General features: G+C 45.6%; 1 protein-coding gene across 4 annotated transcripts in view; it reads left to right on the top strand.

Moving 5' to 3' along the window:
* Positions 1-18,382, top strand: part of CHD3 (chromodomain helicase DNA binding protein 3) — a 58,750-nt gene that overhangs the window by 7,140 nt on the left and 33,228 nt on the right. For 3 of the 4 annotated variants that reach the window (XM_088142296.1, XM_088142295.1, XM_088142298.1), the window contains exons 2-10: positions 4,941-5,059; positions 5,803-5,976; positions 7,020-7,141; positions 12,917-13,185; positions 13,900-14,030; positions 14,680-14,827; positions 15,503-15,678; positions 16,403-16,633; positions 16,846-17,049. In XM_088142296.1, coding sequence (XP_087998422.1) covers positions 4,941-5,059; positions 5,803-5,976; positions 7,020-7,141; positions 12,917-13,185; positions 13,900-14,030; positions 14,680-14,827; positions 15,503-15,678; positions 16,403-16,633; positions 16,846-17,049 — 1,574 coding nt within the window. The remainder of the gene's footprint in view (positions 1-4,940; positions 5,060-5,802; positions 5,977-7,019; positions 7,142-12,916; positions 13,186-13,899; positions 14,031-14,679; positions 14,828-15,502; positions 15,679-16,402; positions 16,634-16,845; positions 17,050-18,382) is intronic. The other variant, XM_088142297.1, reaches the window with a different exon arrangement.

Raw genomic sequence — 18,382 nt, 5'->3', positions numbered from 1 at the left:
GACCCTGACAACGCATTGTGTTGTAGGTCATCCAGCAGACATTGGGTGGCAGTGACTCCTGGCTCCCTTTAAATGTTCTGTTGCATTAGAGGCTATTGCCTTTTTTCTGTACTTCCTGTGCTATTGACAGCGTTCCCCTGTCTGGGTTGGAACTCATTCATCACTCCAATTGCAAAAATATCTGGAAGTGCTCTAGGCCACCAAGGTGGGCCAAATCCAGTATTAGCGCCTAATTACATTTCAGAGATGGCCCTTGAGAAGTGGGACAGAGCCAGAGATGTTGGCTGATGGTGTTGTGAATCTTTGGTGAGGAGTGAATCTTAAATTTGAAAATATATATAACATTGAAACTCTGTCTCTGATGCTTTTGGGGTTGTGGGTTACTTTACAGCCTCAACATATTGATCCGCTGTGAAATGGGAACAGTGTCATTCCTACTTACCTGATAAGGCAGAGGTTTTCTAGGTTGGTAGTTCCTACATGTGTACAGTGAATAAATAGTCTTCTCTGAAGGGGATTGTAGTCCTCTTATTAAGGAAGAAATACTTAGTTTGGGAGTAATAAAAATCACTTCAATGTCAGTGGAGGCTATAGTAGCCATTGTGGCCTAAGGTGCTTTGGCCCACTTTGCCTAATAGCTGCATCTGCTCCTGTTAAAGGAAGAGCCTGGCCAAGGTAGCTCTGCTCTGTTAATTTCCCATCTGGAGTACTGCAGAGCGTTCCGTATGGAGTGGCCCAGTGCAGAATGCAGCAGCTTTTAGCAGTATCAGGAAGGGCCTACAGAAAGAACATCAGTTTTGAGAGAGAGGCATCCTCTTTGGGGCTGGGGCAACCCTTTTTTTCTGTAGGTCCTAAAGTATTTCTGTATTTCTATGCTAAATAAATATTTTTAGTAACAGGGAACACGGGGGACAGAGCAATACCATACGTGTGGGTGGACTTGATTTTTCTTATTTGACAGTTGGTGGTAACTCACGTTGCTGATATTCAGAGATTCAGTGCTGAATTTTGGTGGCACGATCCCCAGTATCTGGGGGCTGCAGAAAAAGAATTTGAGTACATACTGCACTTGCCAAGGTGATTCAGACCCAGGTTCAAAGAACTAGGGATGCTATTGATAATGGTAAACGGTTGGGATTTTGCGTCTGAGAGGTCGCCACTCCTGGTGCATAACTTTCTGGGTGTTAAGATCTGTTGCAAGTTCTCCTTTATGCTCAGTTTGTGGAGTAGAGATGGGGGTGGGGGGAGCCTTCTCATTTTTGCCAGCTGATTACAGAATGCCTCCCTGTTCCCTCAGAAGTTGAGCCAATGTTGGACTTGACTTCATTGAGATTCTAGATTAAGACTTGGCTATTAATACAAACTTTTAAGTCTTACAAAAATAAAGCTTTATGTTTCTATTTGTTAAGGTGAGTTGGTTTAAATAGCTGTTACCGAAATCAGATGTACCTTAGTAGTTGGGAAGATTCATAACCTGGAGGCCATCACTAGCAAGACCCTGTATCTTGTGTCTATCCGCTGAATTGATCTTGTGGAGGGCCTGTGAGTAGGGCCTTGAAAAAGATCTTAATGCATAGGCAAGTTTGTTTGGTGTTAGGGCTTTAGAGGTAGATGAAAACAAATCATGAAGTTCATTGGGTAGCCTGTAGTAACTTTACATAAGATAAAGACATGACAGGATTCTGGACCACGTGCAGCTGCAAATGTGGTCATATTTCTCATGCTATTCTATGTAGTATTCCCTGCAGGTGGTGAATTAGCACATCAGAGCTTGTACTAATTTACTATATGTTCTAATTTAATGTGGGGGATATTCAGAATGTGATCGGCCACTCAGAGACTGGAGCTACTGCCTTGCTTTAGGTCATTTAGGTGAATTAAATATAGTGTGATCTCTGTCTAGGAAGGACTGAGGCCACTATCATCCTAGCTCATAGTCATAACTCTGTCTTAAAAGAGAAGTCTGACTATCAGTGCACACTTTAAGTCTACAATTCATGATTCAGTGGATTATGGGCTGGTAGTGCCAATCATTAAAAAAAAAAAAACTTGGAATTTTTAACCACTTAGCCCATGGAGGGTGTTTTTAATTTGAAAATCTTTTGTAATAAGCTAGCCTGATTCCTGACTGTGAAAGTTGATGACAAAAGGCCTATTGCTTTTTGATATTGTGGTAGGAATACAAAACCGAAACTTTTAAGTGTTTAGCATAGTGTTTTGAATTGACCAATAACATACCAGTTCTAGTCAGCACATACATATCTTACAAGGAGTAGGTATGTGCAGGTATATGCTTCCCTATGTATAACCACTTGATTGCATTAATTCGGTGTCCCTTGTTTCCCAGTAAAAGTCTCCCTGCCTTGGTAGCCAGCTTTCCCCGTTGAGACTTCATCCTTGTCCCGCCAAACTTGGAATGACCAGGATTCACTTCTGTTCATGTGCACTGTGTATGCAACTGCTTGTACCCAGGCACACTGCTCTATTCAGTACTGTTTTTATAGCCCCTCACCTGGTATTTCTTCATCTCCCTGTAATAACAAGCTTTCTTGGAGGTTCCTGAGAAGACAAACTGATCTGCTGGGAAGTAGTTTAAAGGGAAAGTCTACAAGATGAAAGTGGCACATCTTTACCAGGATACTTCATCAGGTCTCATTCTAGTAATTGTGTTGCTCATATTTGGCGGGGGTGTGTGTGGATCATAGCGGGGTTCCCAGCCTGGCAAATAAGTTTTGATCTCTGTCTTTTTTCTAATTGGATATGTGTACAGTAACCTAGGAGCAAGTCTGTCTGGACTGTGAAAGCAGAAGGGGAGAGTAGAACTACAGGGGAAGCTTAATTTTTATGTAGTATCCCATATGTGATTTTTTAATGTTAACGCATATTTACTTATTTATTTCCAATGGATTGGAGCAGTGTCGGTGGCATTTCTGGTGATTCTGATAAAGCCCCTGGCTTTAATGGTGTAACCTAGCTATGTTATCTTTGAACCTTTCCTTGAACTTGTCATGGGAACTGAGTCTGAAAGATCTGTCACGCAGACATATACAGTACAAGTTTCCCAAAGTGAAGACAGCTATCTTTTCCGACTGCAGGAATAGTCAGACAGGCAGCCAGGGGTTTTCAGAGGACTTGTTCAGATAGGTGGGTGGGCAGAAACATTGAATGAAGTCTTAAGTGTTTTACAGAATTTTATGTGTGCAAAATAGTAATTTATTTATTTATTTATTTATCTATTTATCTATTTATTTATTTTATTAATTATTAAATTTGTATGCCGCCCATCTCCCCCAAATGGGTGACTCTGGGCGGCTCACAGTTAAAATCAGAAAACCCATCAACAATTAAAAATCCCCCATAAATAATTAAAATAAATTAATCCATTAAAAATCAAATATAGACAACAAACCCTGTACAGAAATACTAATTTTATAAATTTAGCAACCACCCATGTAAAACAGATTAGCCCCAAAATGCCCAAGGTCAGCTACCCTGTAAGCATTATGGCCTAGCAGGATGTTGAACCTGGGATGGGAAGAGTGTTCCTGCTTGTCTCGATGGGCTTTCACGTTATTTCCCTCTTTCTGGCACCATGTTTTCTGAGTTTGATGGGCTTAATCCTGGCAGGTTATGGACTTTTCTGAATGGGTTGACGTCAGGTTGTAAACAACAAAGTCTTAGCTTGCCTAGGGTTGGAAGGGGTTTGGTTAAACTGGGACGGTATGTGATGTATTGGCCCTTCTAATTTGGGAAAACTTTTTCTGAATGTTGACACTTGGTTGGGTTATGTCCCACATTAATCACAGCCAGGTTAACAGCGAGACTTTTCTGTCTCTTTCCCTGCCCACCTTGTCTGGAAAGACAAGAGAAATTGCTTAAGGGGACAGAGTGACTCTGGAGCATCTAATTACCACTGAGGTAGCTGTCCTGCGATATTAACGAGTCAGTGGTCTGTGTAGCCTCTCTGTGTGGTTTGCTGTAGATAGAACCTTCCTCCGTGCATCGAAGGGAGCAGGAGGTTAAAAAACTGTCTGAGAAAACCCAGAGGATTAATGGTCTCTCCTCTGTCTTAATATAGTGAAGTAATTTCTGTTGATGTTAGGTAGAGTTGCTTCTGATTTACAACAAGTGTGAATGAGAGGGGAGTTGGCCCAGGTGACTCCTATTAAGGAGTTATGTTTTGTTATACCTGCGGCATAAAGTGAGTAGCACTGCTTGTGACACTCACACTTCTGCTAGCCTTGGGAAATTTCTAAGCCTGACCCTTTTATAGAGATCATTGTGTTGCTGACTATACTTTTTTTCAGTTCTTCTGGAAAGGGTTTGAATTCTAGCATACTCTAGCAACATTAGGCCCAGGAGATATAGTAGAAGGAGCTTGAGATGCTGAGAATGATCTCCTTCAAGCCCATAGAAAGACTGGCATGAGGAGGTTAGTGCAGAACATTTTCAGTTGACTTTCCCAGGATGTAACGCAGGCAAGCCACCTCACATCATATCCCACTTTGTGGCTTCAAGTGGTTTTTGAATTGAAATGACCCACAGTCTCTGTGAAATTTCTGTAGAGAAGTGTAATCTGTGCCCTGTTCATGTCTCAGGAGCATTTGAACAGATGGCAGCCCTTCTGACCAAATTAGGGCTGGGAGTAAAAACAAAAGTAAGAAATGGAAATAATTGAACTTGTCTGAATAAGGCTGACAGTGGAGGATTCTGCGTGCCCTTCCCGCTCCTCACTGCCTGGCCCTTTCAGCATTGTGGTGTGACCTGCTCGCTGAGAGTGCAGGGTACGAGGGTTGGTGGCAGGCTCAAAGAGGGCAATTCTTGGACCATGTCATAGAGCTTAGAGTGGTGGCACTTCAGCAGTATCAAAGCAGACAAGTGAATTCTTTCTCTTTCTGTCTTTTTTTGGGGGGGGTTCTTTTCCCTATTTTTTATTCCAGACGACGAAGAGGAGGAACTGTGCAACTTAGAGAGTCCTCTTGTTGTCAAGAAGAAGAAACGAGGGCCCAAAAAGCAGAAGGAGAACAAGCCAGGGAAACCCAGGAAGCGCAAAAAATTAGTAAGTCACTTGAACCAAGCCTTTTCTCTTTCTTCGATGTGGGTACAGTATGTGTCTTGTGTCACTGGTGCTTTCTTGCTTTTGTGGGAAATCGAGTGTTGATGGGCTGCCTAAAGGAAGTTCACAAACAGAATTAGGACTTCTTCAGCTGTATCGTTCCTGATCTTAGGTAGAGGAGAACCAGTTAGGAGAAAATGGAAGCTTGGCTTGGCACCATGGCAGGATTTCTGGAATTCCCTTTCATCCATGAATAGGCTAATTGGGAGCTGGACTAATGTGGTGCTGGTGTTGTTGCTCTTAGGTGGGGTTCTGGCTTGGTCAAGGGCATCGTGAGTGGACGAAACAGCAGAAAGAGCTCACTTTTAACTTGGATGACACAAAGGCCAGAAGCACCGTTGCTCTTATTTTCTTTTTCGGTTTGAACTGCGTGTGTTATCACTTATGTCCGTGCAGAGTGATGGGAATCCTTCAGGGTCTCTTATCATTGGCTCAACCTGCCTAAGGACTCCTCTTTGTAACAGAAGTTTTTCTGCATCTCTTCTTCGAGGTTTATTCTTTGCTCCTTGCGTTGACAAAACCCCCAGACTGTTTATTTTGCCAAGTCTCTTTATTATGCCACAATGAATGGGCTACTGTGGTCCTGGCACGGGGCTTCTCAGTGCTCAGCAGGAAGGCTTGTCCTTAATTAATGCTAATGATCTCACTTGCTGTGTCCTCTTGCTCTCTGTTTTTTTTCTTGGCAGGTCAGTGAGGATGAGTTTGAGTCTGACAGAGAGGAATATCGGGCCAAGTCGGAGAGCGGGGGCAGTGATTATGGAGGCGTGGGGAAGAAGAAGCGACGCAAGCATCGGGAAAAGAAAGAGAAAAAGACCAAGCGGCGGAAAAAGTCAGAAGAAGATGGAATGCAAAAGCCAAAGGTAAAGGTCTCAGAGCCTGGAGGGCCGGCCTCCTCCACGGCTCCCCGTTGAAAGCTGGCCGGGAGATGGGGTGGAGTGGGAGTACAAGAGCAGTTAGTTTCAGGCTGAGGGGTGCCCTCTCAGGACTTGCGCACTCCTGGTCTCTGATGTTTCTTCTCTGCCGCAAAACTGAAGCACTTTCCCTTGCCTTGTTCCCACACCTCATGCTCAGCTCTGCTTTGCTGGACCATGATTTATCGAGCACGTTGTAGCATCCTAGTTTATGCATAATGCTAACCAATAAGCTCTAGTTGACAAACAGTGTCCAGTTTCATCCATTCTGCTAAACCCAAACCATGGGAACCATACGATGCTGAGTGTGATGTGGGAAATTCCACGTCATGGGAATGGGGATGGAGGGGGTATTAGAACAACGTTCCCACATTTTTGATTACGTGACACTCAACTTTTGCAATATATATATATATATATATATATATATATATATATATATATAAAATACTTTTTTCATTTTTGATTACGTGACACTCAACTTTTGCAATATATATATATATATATATATATATATATATATATATATATATATAAAAAATACTTTTTTCCCGATGAACAGCTCAGAAAAAATGAGTAGGTGTGTTTTTACAATTTCAGTCTAGCACGGTTCCCTCAGCTTTTTGAAGTCCTTTGGCCGGCTGATTTGGGGGTGGTATCTGTACAGATTTTCTGTGCTTATCACCTGTAACCCAGAGCATATCACCAACCCTGCAAACACTTTGCCTGGAATGAAGCATTGTTCATAAATTGGTGGTAGAACATATGTTCGTATAATTAATACTCCCAACAGGCACGATGTGATGGATGGATCCAGTGCAGGGGTGGTTTAATATACTAAAGTATGATTCTGTTCATCTCAGAACATTGGTGCGCTGGGTAGAAATTTCCATTATTCCCCCTCCCCTCACATCTCCCCCATATTGCAGTAGCACACAGAATACATTGCCCTTGGAGGATATTCTGAACATTTATGTTATGTTCCTTTGAAGGTGGAGCAGAAATCTTCTGCTCAGCTGCTCATGACTTGGGGGCTGGAAGATGTGGACCACGTTTTCACCGAGGAGGACTATCACACCCTGACAAATTATAAAGCTTTCAGCCAGTTTATGAGGTGGGTTCTTTGATATCAGCACGATGGGGGGGTGTAGACACATGACACAATTCTAGACAATGTTTGAAGCTGTGTATAGACCTTCCGAATGAGCAGCACTTAATTCTTATGGTTTATTTATTTAGAATATTTACTGGTTGCCTTTTTGAACAGTCACCTCAAGAAAATGAGCCGTGATAAAGTTGCAATTTTGTAAGGATCATCAGGTAGAACATACATGTCTGCACCCACACCTTACCACACCTAGGTCCTGCCAAACGATATTCCCTGTTAGATGGGACACAGTTTAGTTGTGTAGGAGGACCCAGAACATGCCCCTTCTGCTGGACTTTGTAGGGCAAAAGGCTACTGTTATGTGTGTATTGTTATCATTATTGTTGTTTGGTTCTGCTGAGTTTTAAATTTTATGTTATCTGCCCAGAGTCGTTGAGATGGGCAGCCAGATAAATGGACGCAAATAAACAAATTGGGTGATGTATATGAATAAGTCTCTCTGCCCGCCCACCCCAACGCACCCTTCTTGTTCCTCTGCAAAAAAGATTACGTTCAGTGAAACCCCAGCTTGTCCTTTGCCCCACTTTCTAATATGGTCCTACTCTGGGAGCATTAAGAACTGCACAAATACTTTGAGAGGACAGGATTCTGAAAAGGAGCCCCTCTGCCTTGTGCTTATATCCTTGCTTGTAAGGTGTGCTGGAGTAAGGATGTTTGGTTAAATTGACATGGTAGCTTGTGCCAAGGTAGCCTCTCATCACTGTCTCTGTATGGAATGGCAGGCAGGCAGGGAGCCATGGTGGAACAGGGCGGGAGAGATGAGACGCCTGCGTGTGTAACAAGAGGGCTTTCTGCTAGCCATCGGGGTTTCTTTCGAAGCTTGGTGGCCGTGTTAAACGCGAGTGCTGGAACATCCAAGAGCCCAGCGTCTGCATCCAGAGACCCGAGGGCTTCTCTGGCTGGGAGCCTGTGACTCAAGCCAGCGAAGGCTGAGCTCATGTCAGCTACAGGGAAGCAGCCAGTGGCCTTGGCAGCCCCCGTGGTATCTCCCTGCTTTAGCTTGGCGGGCAGAGGTATGCGCTGCTGCCAACAGCACTCGGTGACCAATGGCAGAAATCTGGCACCGACAGTTGTGGAATCGTGAGGCCACCTGGGCCTCGCCAGTTTTAATCAAGGCGGTGATTTATCCCAGGTGCTCAGGGGACAGGCCTGCCAGTGGGGCTTAAGGGGAGGAAGCTCCCAGCCTGCCTCTAATTAGCTCTAAATTGTTTGGCACTTGCCTGTACAGGAGGCAGATTGCCTTCCTTCCTTGCTGCTGCTGGAATTGCCAAGAGCTCCCTCATGATGAACAAGATAGAGTTCCTCCTGGGAAGGTCCTTTGGAGCCTTTTCATGTATTCCTCATGGCTCCCTGAGGGCTTCAAGGTCTCTCGCTGTGCATTTGGGAGCAGCTGTGCTCCTGAAATGGAGTGCAGCCTCAAGGCTTCGGGAGAGTTGTCTAATAGCTGCTGCGCCTTGTACCGCATGAACCGAGGTTGCGTTACCTCTCGGTGTGCTGGTGCTTTATTGTCCCTCACCGCAACCCTGGAATTGGGCTGAAGGAGGGAAAAAATGCAGCCTCAAACCGCAAGACATGCTTGGGGTGCTTTGGGTTTGGATAAACACACAAGTGATGAAGCCTGAAGTCATGGGTGGAAACTGGGGCTGCTAAGGCTAGACTCCTGGGAGGAGGTCCAGGACCCCACAGCTCCCAAGATCCATAAATGTCCTCTCCCCTGTGCTCACTCTTCCTCTTCCCACTCACCTCCTTTACCAAGCCAGAATATTTTCCTGGATAGGATGAGAAGCGTATGGGAAGAGGGAAACCGCGAGCAACAGCATGAGGTCAAGCAGAGAGGCAGATGTGTGAGGCCTCTGGCGAGCATCTTGTCCAGCGCCGCTTGACTGGTGGGGCCAGGGTGAGGTGGGGTGGGTGGAGAGATGCGAACTGTCTGAATTGAAGCTTGAGGCTGATATGGAGAATAGACTGGCATATGAGAATCAAAAGGTGGCATGATCAAAGAAATAGACTTTGCCCCAACATTCTGATTTGGCTGGAGAGTTGAAAAGCTTGGTGGGTCACATGTAGTTATTCTTGGGCTAAGTTCCTCTTTCTTTGCAGGAGAAAAGAAGAGATGCAGCTGCAGTTCATTAATTCCACCATCCTTTGCTTCTGTAGTATTTCATCTATCTGGTCTCTCTCTGACTTCTGTCATGCCGCTCTTTCCCGTACCAAGGCGCTCTCTCTCCTCCCCCCCGCCCGTTTCTCTTAATCTGTTTTTAATATTCTACCTCTGTTTTTTTTCTCTGGATGCAGAATTGCTCCCATATGGTACTGCAGTCTGAAACAGCAAGTGATGTATGCTGGGCCTTCCTTTATCTTGTGGTTATACTTGTCTCTGCCTCTCCGTTTCCCCCGCCTTGCCACATTCTTTTTCTTCGGTTCTTTCCACATACAAGCCATGGTAGACCTGCTGTGTCGTTTTGTTCAGGCCTGTCTTTGTCTCTGAGACACGCCTATTTCTGGAAACCATTTTGAAATTAAATAAATTCAGACCCCTCCTCCCTTCTTCCGTGCCGGCACTTATTTTCTCCCCTCCCTTTTAAAGTAAGAGCTCTTATTTCTTTAATAGCTTCTCTTAATAGTCTGCAATGGATTGTGGGCTGTATTGACTATCAATAATTAACAAGTCAAATCCACTAGTCAAAATGAGATCAGAGCACAGTGCAGCATAGCAGGGTTCTTACTGGCTTCGTCCAGATGATTTTTGAAATGGTTTAGAGCAAGAGGCCTGAGGCCCCAGGGTTATGTGCAACCTCCAGAGCCCTGAAAAAATTTCCCACCCTAAAGAAGGTCTTTAATGTAACAGAAGGGAAAAATTATTATATTAACTCTCCTGTGATATTTCATTTTTGTTATGTCCTTACCTTCTCTTTGTCCTGATTATGCCCTTTTGGAATATAGGTCCTTGCAAGTCATTCAAGGTCAAAGTATGGTTTCAGCCTGAAAAAAATTGTGCGTTCCTGATTTAGGGAATATGGGCCTACGCTTTCCTGCACTTCTCTTTTCCCATCTTACCTGCCTTTTCCCTCCATTTTCATGTGGCTTATGATTTCTACACCGTAGTTATGAGTAATCCTCCAAACCATGGTCTGCAAACACATTTCAATTTATGATCATCTGTGATCAACTGTAACCATAGTTTGTTATGAAAGCCATGTTTAGGAAAAAATTGAAGGGGCAAGTGTGCCAGAAGAAGGAAAAAAGAGAAAGGACTCTGCAGCTTAGACACTCATCCAAATAAAAGAGTTGTCTACTTTCTAATTAAAATCCCTTTATTTGCAGGCAGATTTCTGTAGCGGTGAGGAATAGGACCATCTTATCTGGAGGGGAGGTTTCATTTATTTTTTATTTATATATCAAATTTGTCACCGCCCATCTTGTTAAAAAGCGACCTTAGCAAAAGAACATTTGGAAATCCACAGATAGAATAGTTTCAGCGCTGTTATTAACTAAAATGAAGAATAATTATAATTAGGCTCAAAGGATGCCTCGATTTTATTTTATTTTATATTTTATTTTATTTTATTTATGCCTTCAAGTCAGTGTTGACTCCTGGTGACTACTTGGACTAATCCCTGCAGTTTTCTTGGCAAGATTTTCAGAAGCGGCTTGCCCTGGCCTCCTTCCTGGGGCTGAGAGAGAGGGACTGGCTTGAGGTCATCCAGCTGGCTTCGTAGCTAAGGAAAGACTAGAACTCTTGGTCTCCCAGTTTCTAGCCTGGTACCTTAACCACTATGCCAAACTGGCTGTCTTAGATTTTAAAACTGATATGAGGAAATTTTGCTACTGGATGACATCTTGAGAAGTCAGGATATGAATTGATCTGCCACTGCGCCCTAAAATAGATGATATCATAATGATAGCAAGTGCACCTCTGAGGAATCACAACCAGCCCCTGACACCACAGCTAGACTTAGAGAACAGGAATCCAGGTGTTTTGAGTCCCCACAAGCCCTTTTTCCATTACACCTACTGTACTCTTAATATGTGCATTCATGTGCTCTCCTATCATCTGTCCAGCAAATGGAAAAAAATTGGATTATGTGCAGAATTCAGGAATTGAGAAACTTGCCTTTCACTTTTCTCAGCTATTCTCTGTGTGAATATGAACTCTCGATTTGCCAGGAGTGAGCAACATTTTAGATCTGTTGCCCATGGGCAGAAGTAACAGAATCAGTCTGAGTTCACAGAGCATACTAAACTGTGGATTATGTGCTGAACACGCCACAGCTAAGCTGTAGACCTTGGTTTTGTAAACCCTACTGGCTTGGTTTGTACGACGTGCTAAGCCAAAAACTAACAAACCACCTTGGGAACATAGCAACTAGTGTAAAATATGGAAATCCACTGAGATACAAATATGTTTCACATGCAGAATACTTTACTTACTTTTTAAAATCATGGTTGCCCTCGGAAGGTGCGATAGGTCAGTAGAATTCATAAGTGATAGATACAGAAACTTGCACAGAGGCGGAGTTGGGCTTCGAATGTGGAGCAGGACAAAAAACATAATTTTGTTATGTTCACAATTAACCTTGGTAGTACCTTGTGTATAATTTTCCTGCCAGACAAGTTTTGTAAAAACCAAACCAAACATACATCTGTTGTGCTGTGAATTTCTGCCAGCCAAAATCCCAGGGGTCTTTGTAGACTGAAGCCCCAACTGGGTCAGACATCAGCATATTGGTTCCTAGCACTGGGCGCTGACAGCAAATGAAGTACTGAAGCTAGTCGGGGGCAGCAAGATCAAGATGCAGCCGCCTTTGCAGCAAGAATGATTGCAAATGATGGATGTCTTCTGCTTCAGGGTTCTTGGCTGGGGGGTGGGGGCGAGGAGACGAAGGCAGCGGGGAGGGCCAGAAAGCTTTTGCCTCCAGGCCTGCGCTGCAATATTCAGCATTGTTCTGCCGAGAGCGCCATTGGCCTCTGTCAGATTAGATGGAGTTGGCCTGTTCCAGTTTGGCAGCTCTTGTCTTCCCTTGAGACTGATAAGAGCGGAGAGGAGGGAGCAACTTTAATCCTTGCTTCGGTGTGCTATGGGGTTATTCCTGGGGGAGGAGCGAGCAGAAGTGGCTTGTGTGTGATGTTGCAGCCTGCTGTATGAGCAGGCTTGCTTGCATACTGGCCAGCAGTTTCTCCTGAGCAGAGTGCCCGCTTGATCACCTCATTGATGTGGCATGTCGATAGCTTTCAAGCCTAAACTGTTTTCATGCCGTTCGTTGGACCCCAGTGGCACGCTGTGTGTTCCCAGGTATTCCATTCTTACGTTCCCTTTCAGAACTTGAACAAAAAACGTATATTATTCCTCAGAACCTTTCTTCTAGGGTCTCTTTCCAATAAAACACGTCTCCGTTTCTCAAACAAGAGAGCACCTTGTGATTTTATGATACTAATAGCTTGGCACCTTCTCCTGATTAAAGTCCCCTCCAGTGTGTAAGAGGGGCTGCAGAGAGAGGGCAGGATTTGATTGCCTCTGAAGTCTGTAAGGATGGGGCCCAGGGGTGTATACCCCTCTGTTGTGAATCCTTCTAATCTCGGCCATAAATGAAAGGTGGGGGAAAGTTGGTCTAGCCATGCCATCGAGGCATACTCTTTGTTAGAATTAAAGGTAGAGTGTAGCGATCTCATGCTGAATTAAAGGGACTTAAATGCTTCTTGGTTTCCCTCTCCCTCCCCTAGGCCTCTCATTGCCAAAAAGAACCCCAAGATTCCGATGTCCAAAATGATGACCATCATGGGAGCCAAATGGCGGGAATTCAGTGCCAACAATCCCTTCAAAGGCTCGACGGCAGCTGTGGCTGCCGCTGCTGCTGCTGCCGCCGCCGCCGTAGCAGAACAAGTCTCAGCTGCCGTGTCGGCTGTGACCCCTTCACCTGAGCCCCAACCGCTGCTGCAGCCGCCTGCTCAGCCTCTTCCAATCCGCAAAGCCAAAACCAAAGAGGGTAAAGGTGAGTGCCAGGAGCCGTGAGCCTTCCTGAGGAGGATGCTTGGGCGAAGGGTGGGGTGGGGACACGGGGAGGGGCAGTTGTGGCCAGATCAGGTCAGCTGTTCTATGCATAGAGGCTGGTCTACACTGATAGGAAATGGCAGTGCTGAGAAATAGGAGGTGTTTAGGGGAGCGTGCGCATATTCTAGAATTGAGTTAGTTCTAGGGTGAAAGTCCAGAGCCAGGGCATAGCATCTTGGGCTTAAAGCAGAGGCCCTGAGCTTTTGCCTTCCTTGCAGAACTGAGAGGAAGCATGGGGTTTTAGTAGCCAGGGCCGCTTGCTTCCTCAGGAGAACATTGGCCTAGCAGTTGTTCCGTTCACCTGCAACGCAGGGTTGCGTGGCCCTCAGCTTTCCATACTTCAACATGGTAGGCTCTGTCCTTTCTAGAGAATGGGAAAGTGCCAACTTTGAACTGTCTCTAGCCCCCATGTCCCCCACAGGTTTGATTCTTTGCAAGTGGGGCAGAGCATAGAGGCCTGAAGCAGAAGAGGATGGCAGCCAAGATGTTTGCATTTTTGCAGCATCTGGTGGGATGTTGTTATTCCAGGGATCTCTTGCCAAGGTTTGCCATCTGCTTGCTGCTTTGTAACATCACAGAAACCCACGTTGCTCTTTCAGATGAGGGGCAAATGTTGAATGTTCATCTGAGAGGTTCTTCGTTTTTTCCACCAAAGGACCGGGCCACAAGAAGAGGAGTAAAAGCCCTCGCATCCCAGAGATGAAGAGGAAAACGAAGGGGAAGAAGATGGCGCCCCTGAAGATCAAGCTGGGCATGATTGGAGGGAAGCGCAAAAAGAGCAGCTCGGTAAGGGCCCCTGCGTGGCAGCTGCGTGCGTGGATGCTGAACCTTAGCTTGCCGTGGTGACGGTCGGGACGGCTCAGCATTTCTGGGCAGATTGGCAGGGCAGAAGAAGGGCTTTCAGCTTTTTAAAAAGGGATCATGATTCCACCTCAGAATGAGCTGATTTCTGTGGCAGTTTATGTTTTGCAAATTAAGCTGATTAGGCATCATTTGCTTGTTTGCATGCCGCACTGGCTACCCCCAGCCACGGGGATGACCTAAGCCCTGGCAGTCCCACTGCCCTTTTGGCAATATCATTAGGAGTTGCCTGAGGTTTCTTTTATGGACTCTGGTAGCAAATTCAGCTACACTTCAGGTTGCACGGTACGACTGCGGGAGTGCCTGCTTGTTTATAACATCATCTCCATTTTTGGTCTTCCTGCCCTCACTTTCGCCATGTAAAATAGAACTACATTCAGTCCCTCTGCCCCACCCTCCCTGGGGTGTAGTTAAATGGGGTTGGATGTAAAGATACTTCTTTTTCTTTCTGCTTGCTTTTGAGTGTAGCCACTAAGTTTGGGTACCCAGCAGCCATTTCCTTTCCCACTGTTCCTCTTCATTTCTACCTCTTTGTGGGTTTTTCCTAATGGAGGGCCGCTCCGGTTATGTACAGCATTTGTTTCAGAGTGACGAGGTGGGAGAACCTGAAGAAGAATCTGACCTCGACAACTCTAGTGTTCACAGTTCTTCCGTGCGTTCAGACAGTTCAGGAAGGGTCAAGAAACTTAAGCGGGGTCGACCTGGACGAAAGAAGAAAAAAGGTGAGTGTAGGATCATCACATGGGGTGATAGATGTACGCAGTCCTTCTCTAGTAGCTATGGAGAGGTCATCTTCTAATTAAAAAGGGTGCTCTGTTTTCCTCAGTTGTTGAGAAAGAACAGCTTTTCCAAGCTTCTGGTGTCCATAGCTAGATAATTCTGGAGAGTTTCATCTATGCCCCCTTCTCATTTCTCTTGGTTCTCTGTCAGCCATGCATTCTGTTCCCTTTTTTATACCGGAGATTATAATATTAACTAAGCTGTGGATTATTTGGGGCTAGGACAATCTAACAAGGCCAGTGCTTTTGTCTTAGCAGGTCTCTCATCCCTTAATTTTATTGGCTGAGTTCTCATGCTACACTAACCATGATTTGTTGAATAAGCCATAGTGGCTAGTTCACAGATAACATGAAGCTAAAAACTATGGTTTACCCATTTCAGTGGTTGGGTTCACGTTGAACTAAACCAAACCACATTATGATTTAGTGCAGTGAGTGGAACCCTTCAGAGATGTAAGCCACTATCTGAGCTTCTTGCATTTCTGTGGGATGAGCTGTGGAACGTGGGAAGGCTGCCGAAAGGTCCAGCCTCAGGTGACCGAACAGGCAGGACGTGTCTCGGAACATAGGGGAAGTGCCTCACGCCCTGTTGCTTTCTCCCCACTTCCCGGCTGGCAGTTGCTGGTGAAGAAGAGGCGGACGGCTACGAGACAGACCACCAAGACTATTGTGAGGTGTGTCAGCAGGGCGGGGAGATCATCCTCTGCGACTCATGTCCCAGAGCTTATCACCTGGTGTGCCTGGACCCGGAGCTCGACAAGGCCCCCGAGGGCAAGTGGAGCTGCCCCCACTGTGTAAGCTGCTCACCTTTCTTCCTTGCTCTCTGCACACTAGCACCTCCCACCTCCTGTCTCCTCCATCTCCAAGAAAGGAGGTAGCTTGCTGTAGCTGCTGTCTGGATGCGGGGTCCAGCTCAGGGCTCCAAAATTCTGTGCTTCAGGAAAAACAATAAATACATTTAAAATCTAGAAAACTCAGATTCTGCTGATTAACGTAATGAATTTGCTTTTACTAATTCAGGTGGTTCTGGCTGCAAAGCATGCTTTGTTTGTTCCATTTAAAATAGTGCTTGGTTAGGGAAGGTAGAAGAAAAGGGATTTTGGGGGGTGCTGTGTGCATAGGGACAAGGAGACGGGCTGGGGTTTGAGGAAGGACTCTGTTTTGTCCGCTAAGATGCCTTGTGGTTTCCAACCTTCTGTTAAGCCCTCATCTCTACCTACACTCCAAAAGCTAAGAATCGGCTGTCTAGTAACAGTAAACATGGGGAATTATTCTGGGGATGTACTCAGATCCAAACCCAGATATCAGTGTCTTGATCTGTTTAGAGAATCCTAAATTCTAGCAAGCGGTTCTGGGCCTCCTAATGCTTAACGCCCCTTCAAAACCATGCTCTTGCACGTCATTGCTGGACACGCTCTGGCTTTGCTTCTTCTTTGAACTTCCAAGCCCTCCTCTTTACTGACCCCTATTTCATAATCCAGCTCTCTTTTTTGGCGGTGTCGTGTCCCTGGCTTACAGGAGAAAGAAGGGGTGCAGTGGGAGCCGAAGGAGGAGGATGACGAGTACGAAGGAGAGCTGGACGATGGCGAGAAGGAGGAGGAGGATGATCACATGGAGTACTGCCGCGTCTGTAAGGACGGTGGCGAGCTCTTGTGTTGTGACGCTTGCATCTCTTCCTACCACATCCACTGCCTCAACCCACCACTTCCTGAGATCCCCAATGGGGAGTGGTTGTGTCCCCGCTGCACGGTGAGGGCATTGGGAAGGAGTGGACGGAATAATATAATCTGGAGGACAGGTGGTAGGTGGGGTGACAAGGGAGGCCGAGAGGAAGAGCAGTCCCCTCCATCTTCAAAGACATGCGCTTGCCAGAAAGGCTCAAATAACAGTATTGTCTTCAGGAGGGTGGGTTGGCTAGATAAGCTCCCTGATTTCTGACAGCTTCTTTTTCTTGTTTGCAGTGCCCTATGCTAAAGGGCCGTGTCCAGAAAATTCTCCACTGGCGATGGGGGGAGCCCCCAACACCAGTTGCTGTCCCCCTACCGTCCGAGGGCAACCCAGACGACCAGCCACCAAAGACGCTTCAGGGACGTTCGGAGCGTGAATTCTTTGTGAAATGGGTTGGCCTCTCTTACTGGCATTGCTCCTGGATAAAGGAATTGCAGGTACCCCTTTGGGTTCTGTTCGAGGGAGGGGAGGTGTGGGCAGCTGGTTGCTTCCTCAGAGAGATGTCAAAGAAGCCAGGAGGCAATCAGATCGTAACAGAATGTGGGGATTCTGGGGTCAGCACTGTGTAGGCAGAGCTTGGAGGCTTTGAACTGGGAGTTTTCAGTTGCCAGTCCCAACTGGCAGTTGCTGGTGACGAAGAGGCAGTTTTCTGAAGGACCCTTTTTGATATGTGGAGTCCTTGGGGTTCTCTTGTCTTATTATCTCTTGGTGTTAATCTCTGCTTATCTGGGTGATGTTTGCTGGTGAGGAATCATCACTCAGATAAGCAGAGATTAACACCAAGATTATCACCAGACACACAGTCAAGCAGTAAACAATACCCTAATCAAGGAACTACCAGGGGGAAAAAAAACTCAACCAACACAGGCAGGGCAAGCCACTGTATATAAACAGAGAGCAAACTCCTACTCCACTCTAGCACTGAAGATGTTACCTAGCCGGGTAGCGAAACGTTTGCAAGAAAACAACCAAGTTCAGAACCCCAAGGACTCCACAGTTCAACCTGGAGCGACACATATTCTCTTCTGTTGGTACCTTTTTGATCTTTAATTGTATTTTACACGCTTTATTTACTGCTGAACAAATAATGGGTATATCTGTACCTCAAGAGAATGATCTGTGTATCCGATGAAGTGAATTGTAGCCCATGAAAGTTTATGCCAAATCAGGACATTACTCTATCAGATGAAACAATGCTTTGCTGCAAGAGATGACTCTGTGGTACCACCTTGCCAGCCGCTTGAACTCTTGCTTCTCCCTCTTCTACAGTGAGTTACTAAAGGAGAACAGCTATGACTGTGGATCAGATTACTTCACTTCCTCTCTCCTGTCCCAAGGCAGCTATCATTTTTGGGCTGCCAGAATACTAGTCTTAGCAGTGAAATTTATGAAATACCCTTTATGGACTAGACCCTGGCAATTCCTGCCAACAAGGGAAGGAACATAAACAGGGGTGAGGTGGCAAGGAATGAAAAATGGACCTCATTGTATTGGCTGTCTGCTGAAGGTGTGGAAGAACCATTGCTGACCCAAATAAGCAACAACAAAGGCTTGATTCTGTGGACCACAATTTTATACTGAAAAATGGGCTTTTAAAACAGGAGAGCTGCGTGGAGAAACAGTCTATCAATGATTGATTGGCAATGATAGCCAGAACCTCAGACTTTGGGTCTGAAGCCATGGGTGTCCTCGTAGGACGCCCCGGGACTAAAAGTGCTTTTGATTCACGGGGGCATTCTTCAGATTGTCACTCCCTTCTGCTCTGCCTTT

Source organism: Python bivittatus, unplaced genomic scaffold, assembly GCF_059951505.1.
Source record: "Python bivittatus isolate LINGU-HERP-01145 unplaced genomic scaffold, Pbiv_v1 ctg000370_np1212, whole genome shotgun sequence".
In the NCBI taxonomy this organism is placed as follows: domain Eukaryota; kingdom Metazoa; phylum Chordata; class Lepidosauria; order Squamata; family Pythonidae; genus Python; species Python bivittatus.
This window is presented reverse-complemented; position numbering and strand designations above follow the sequence as displayed.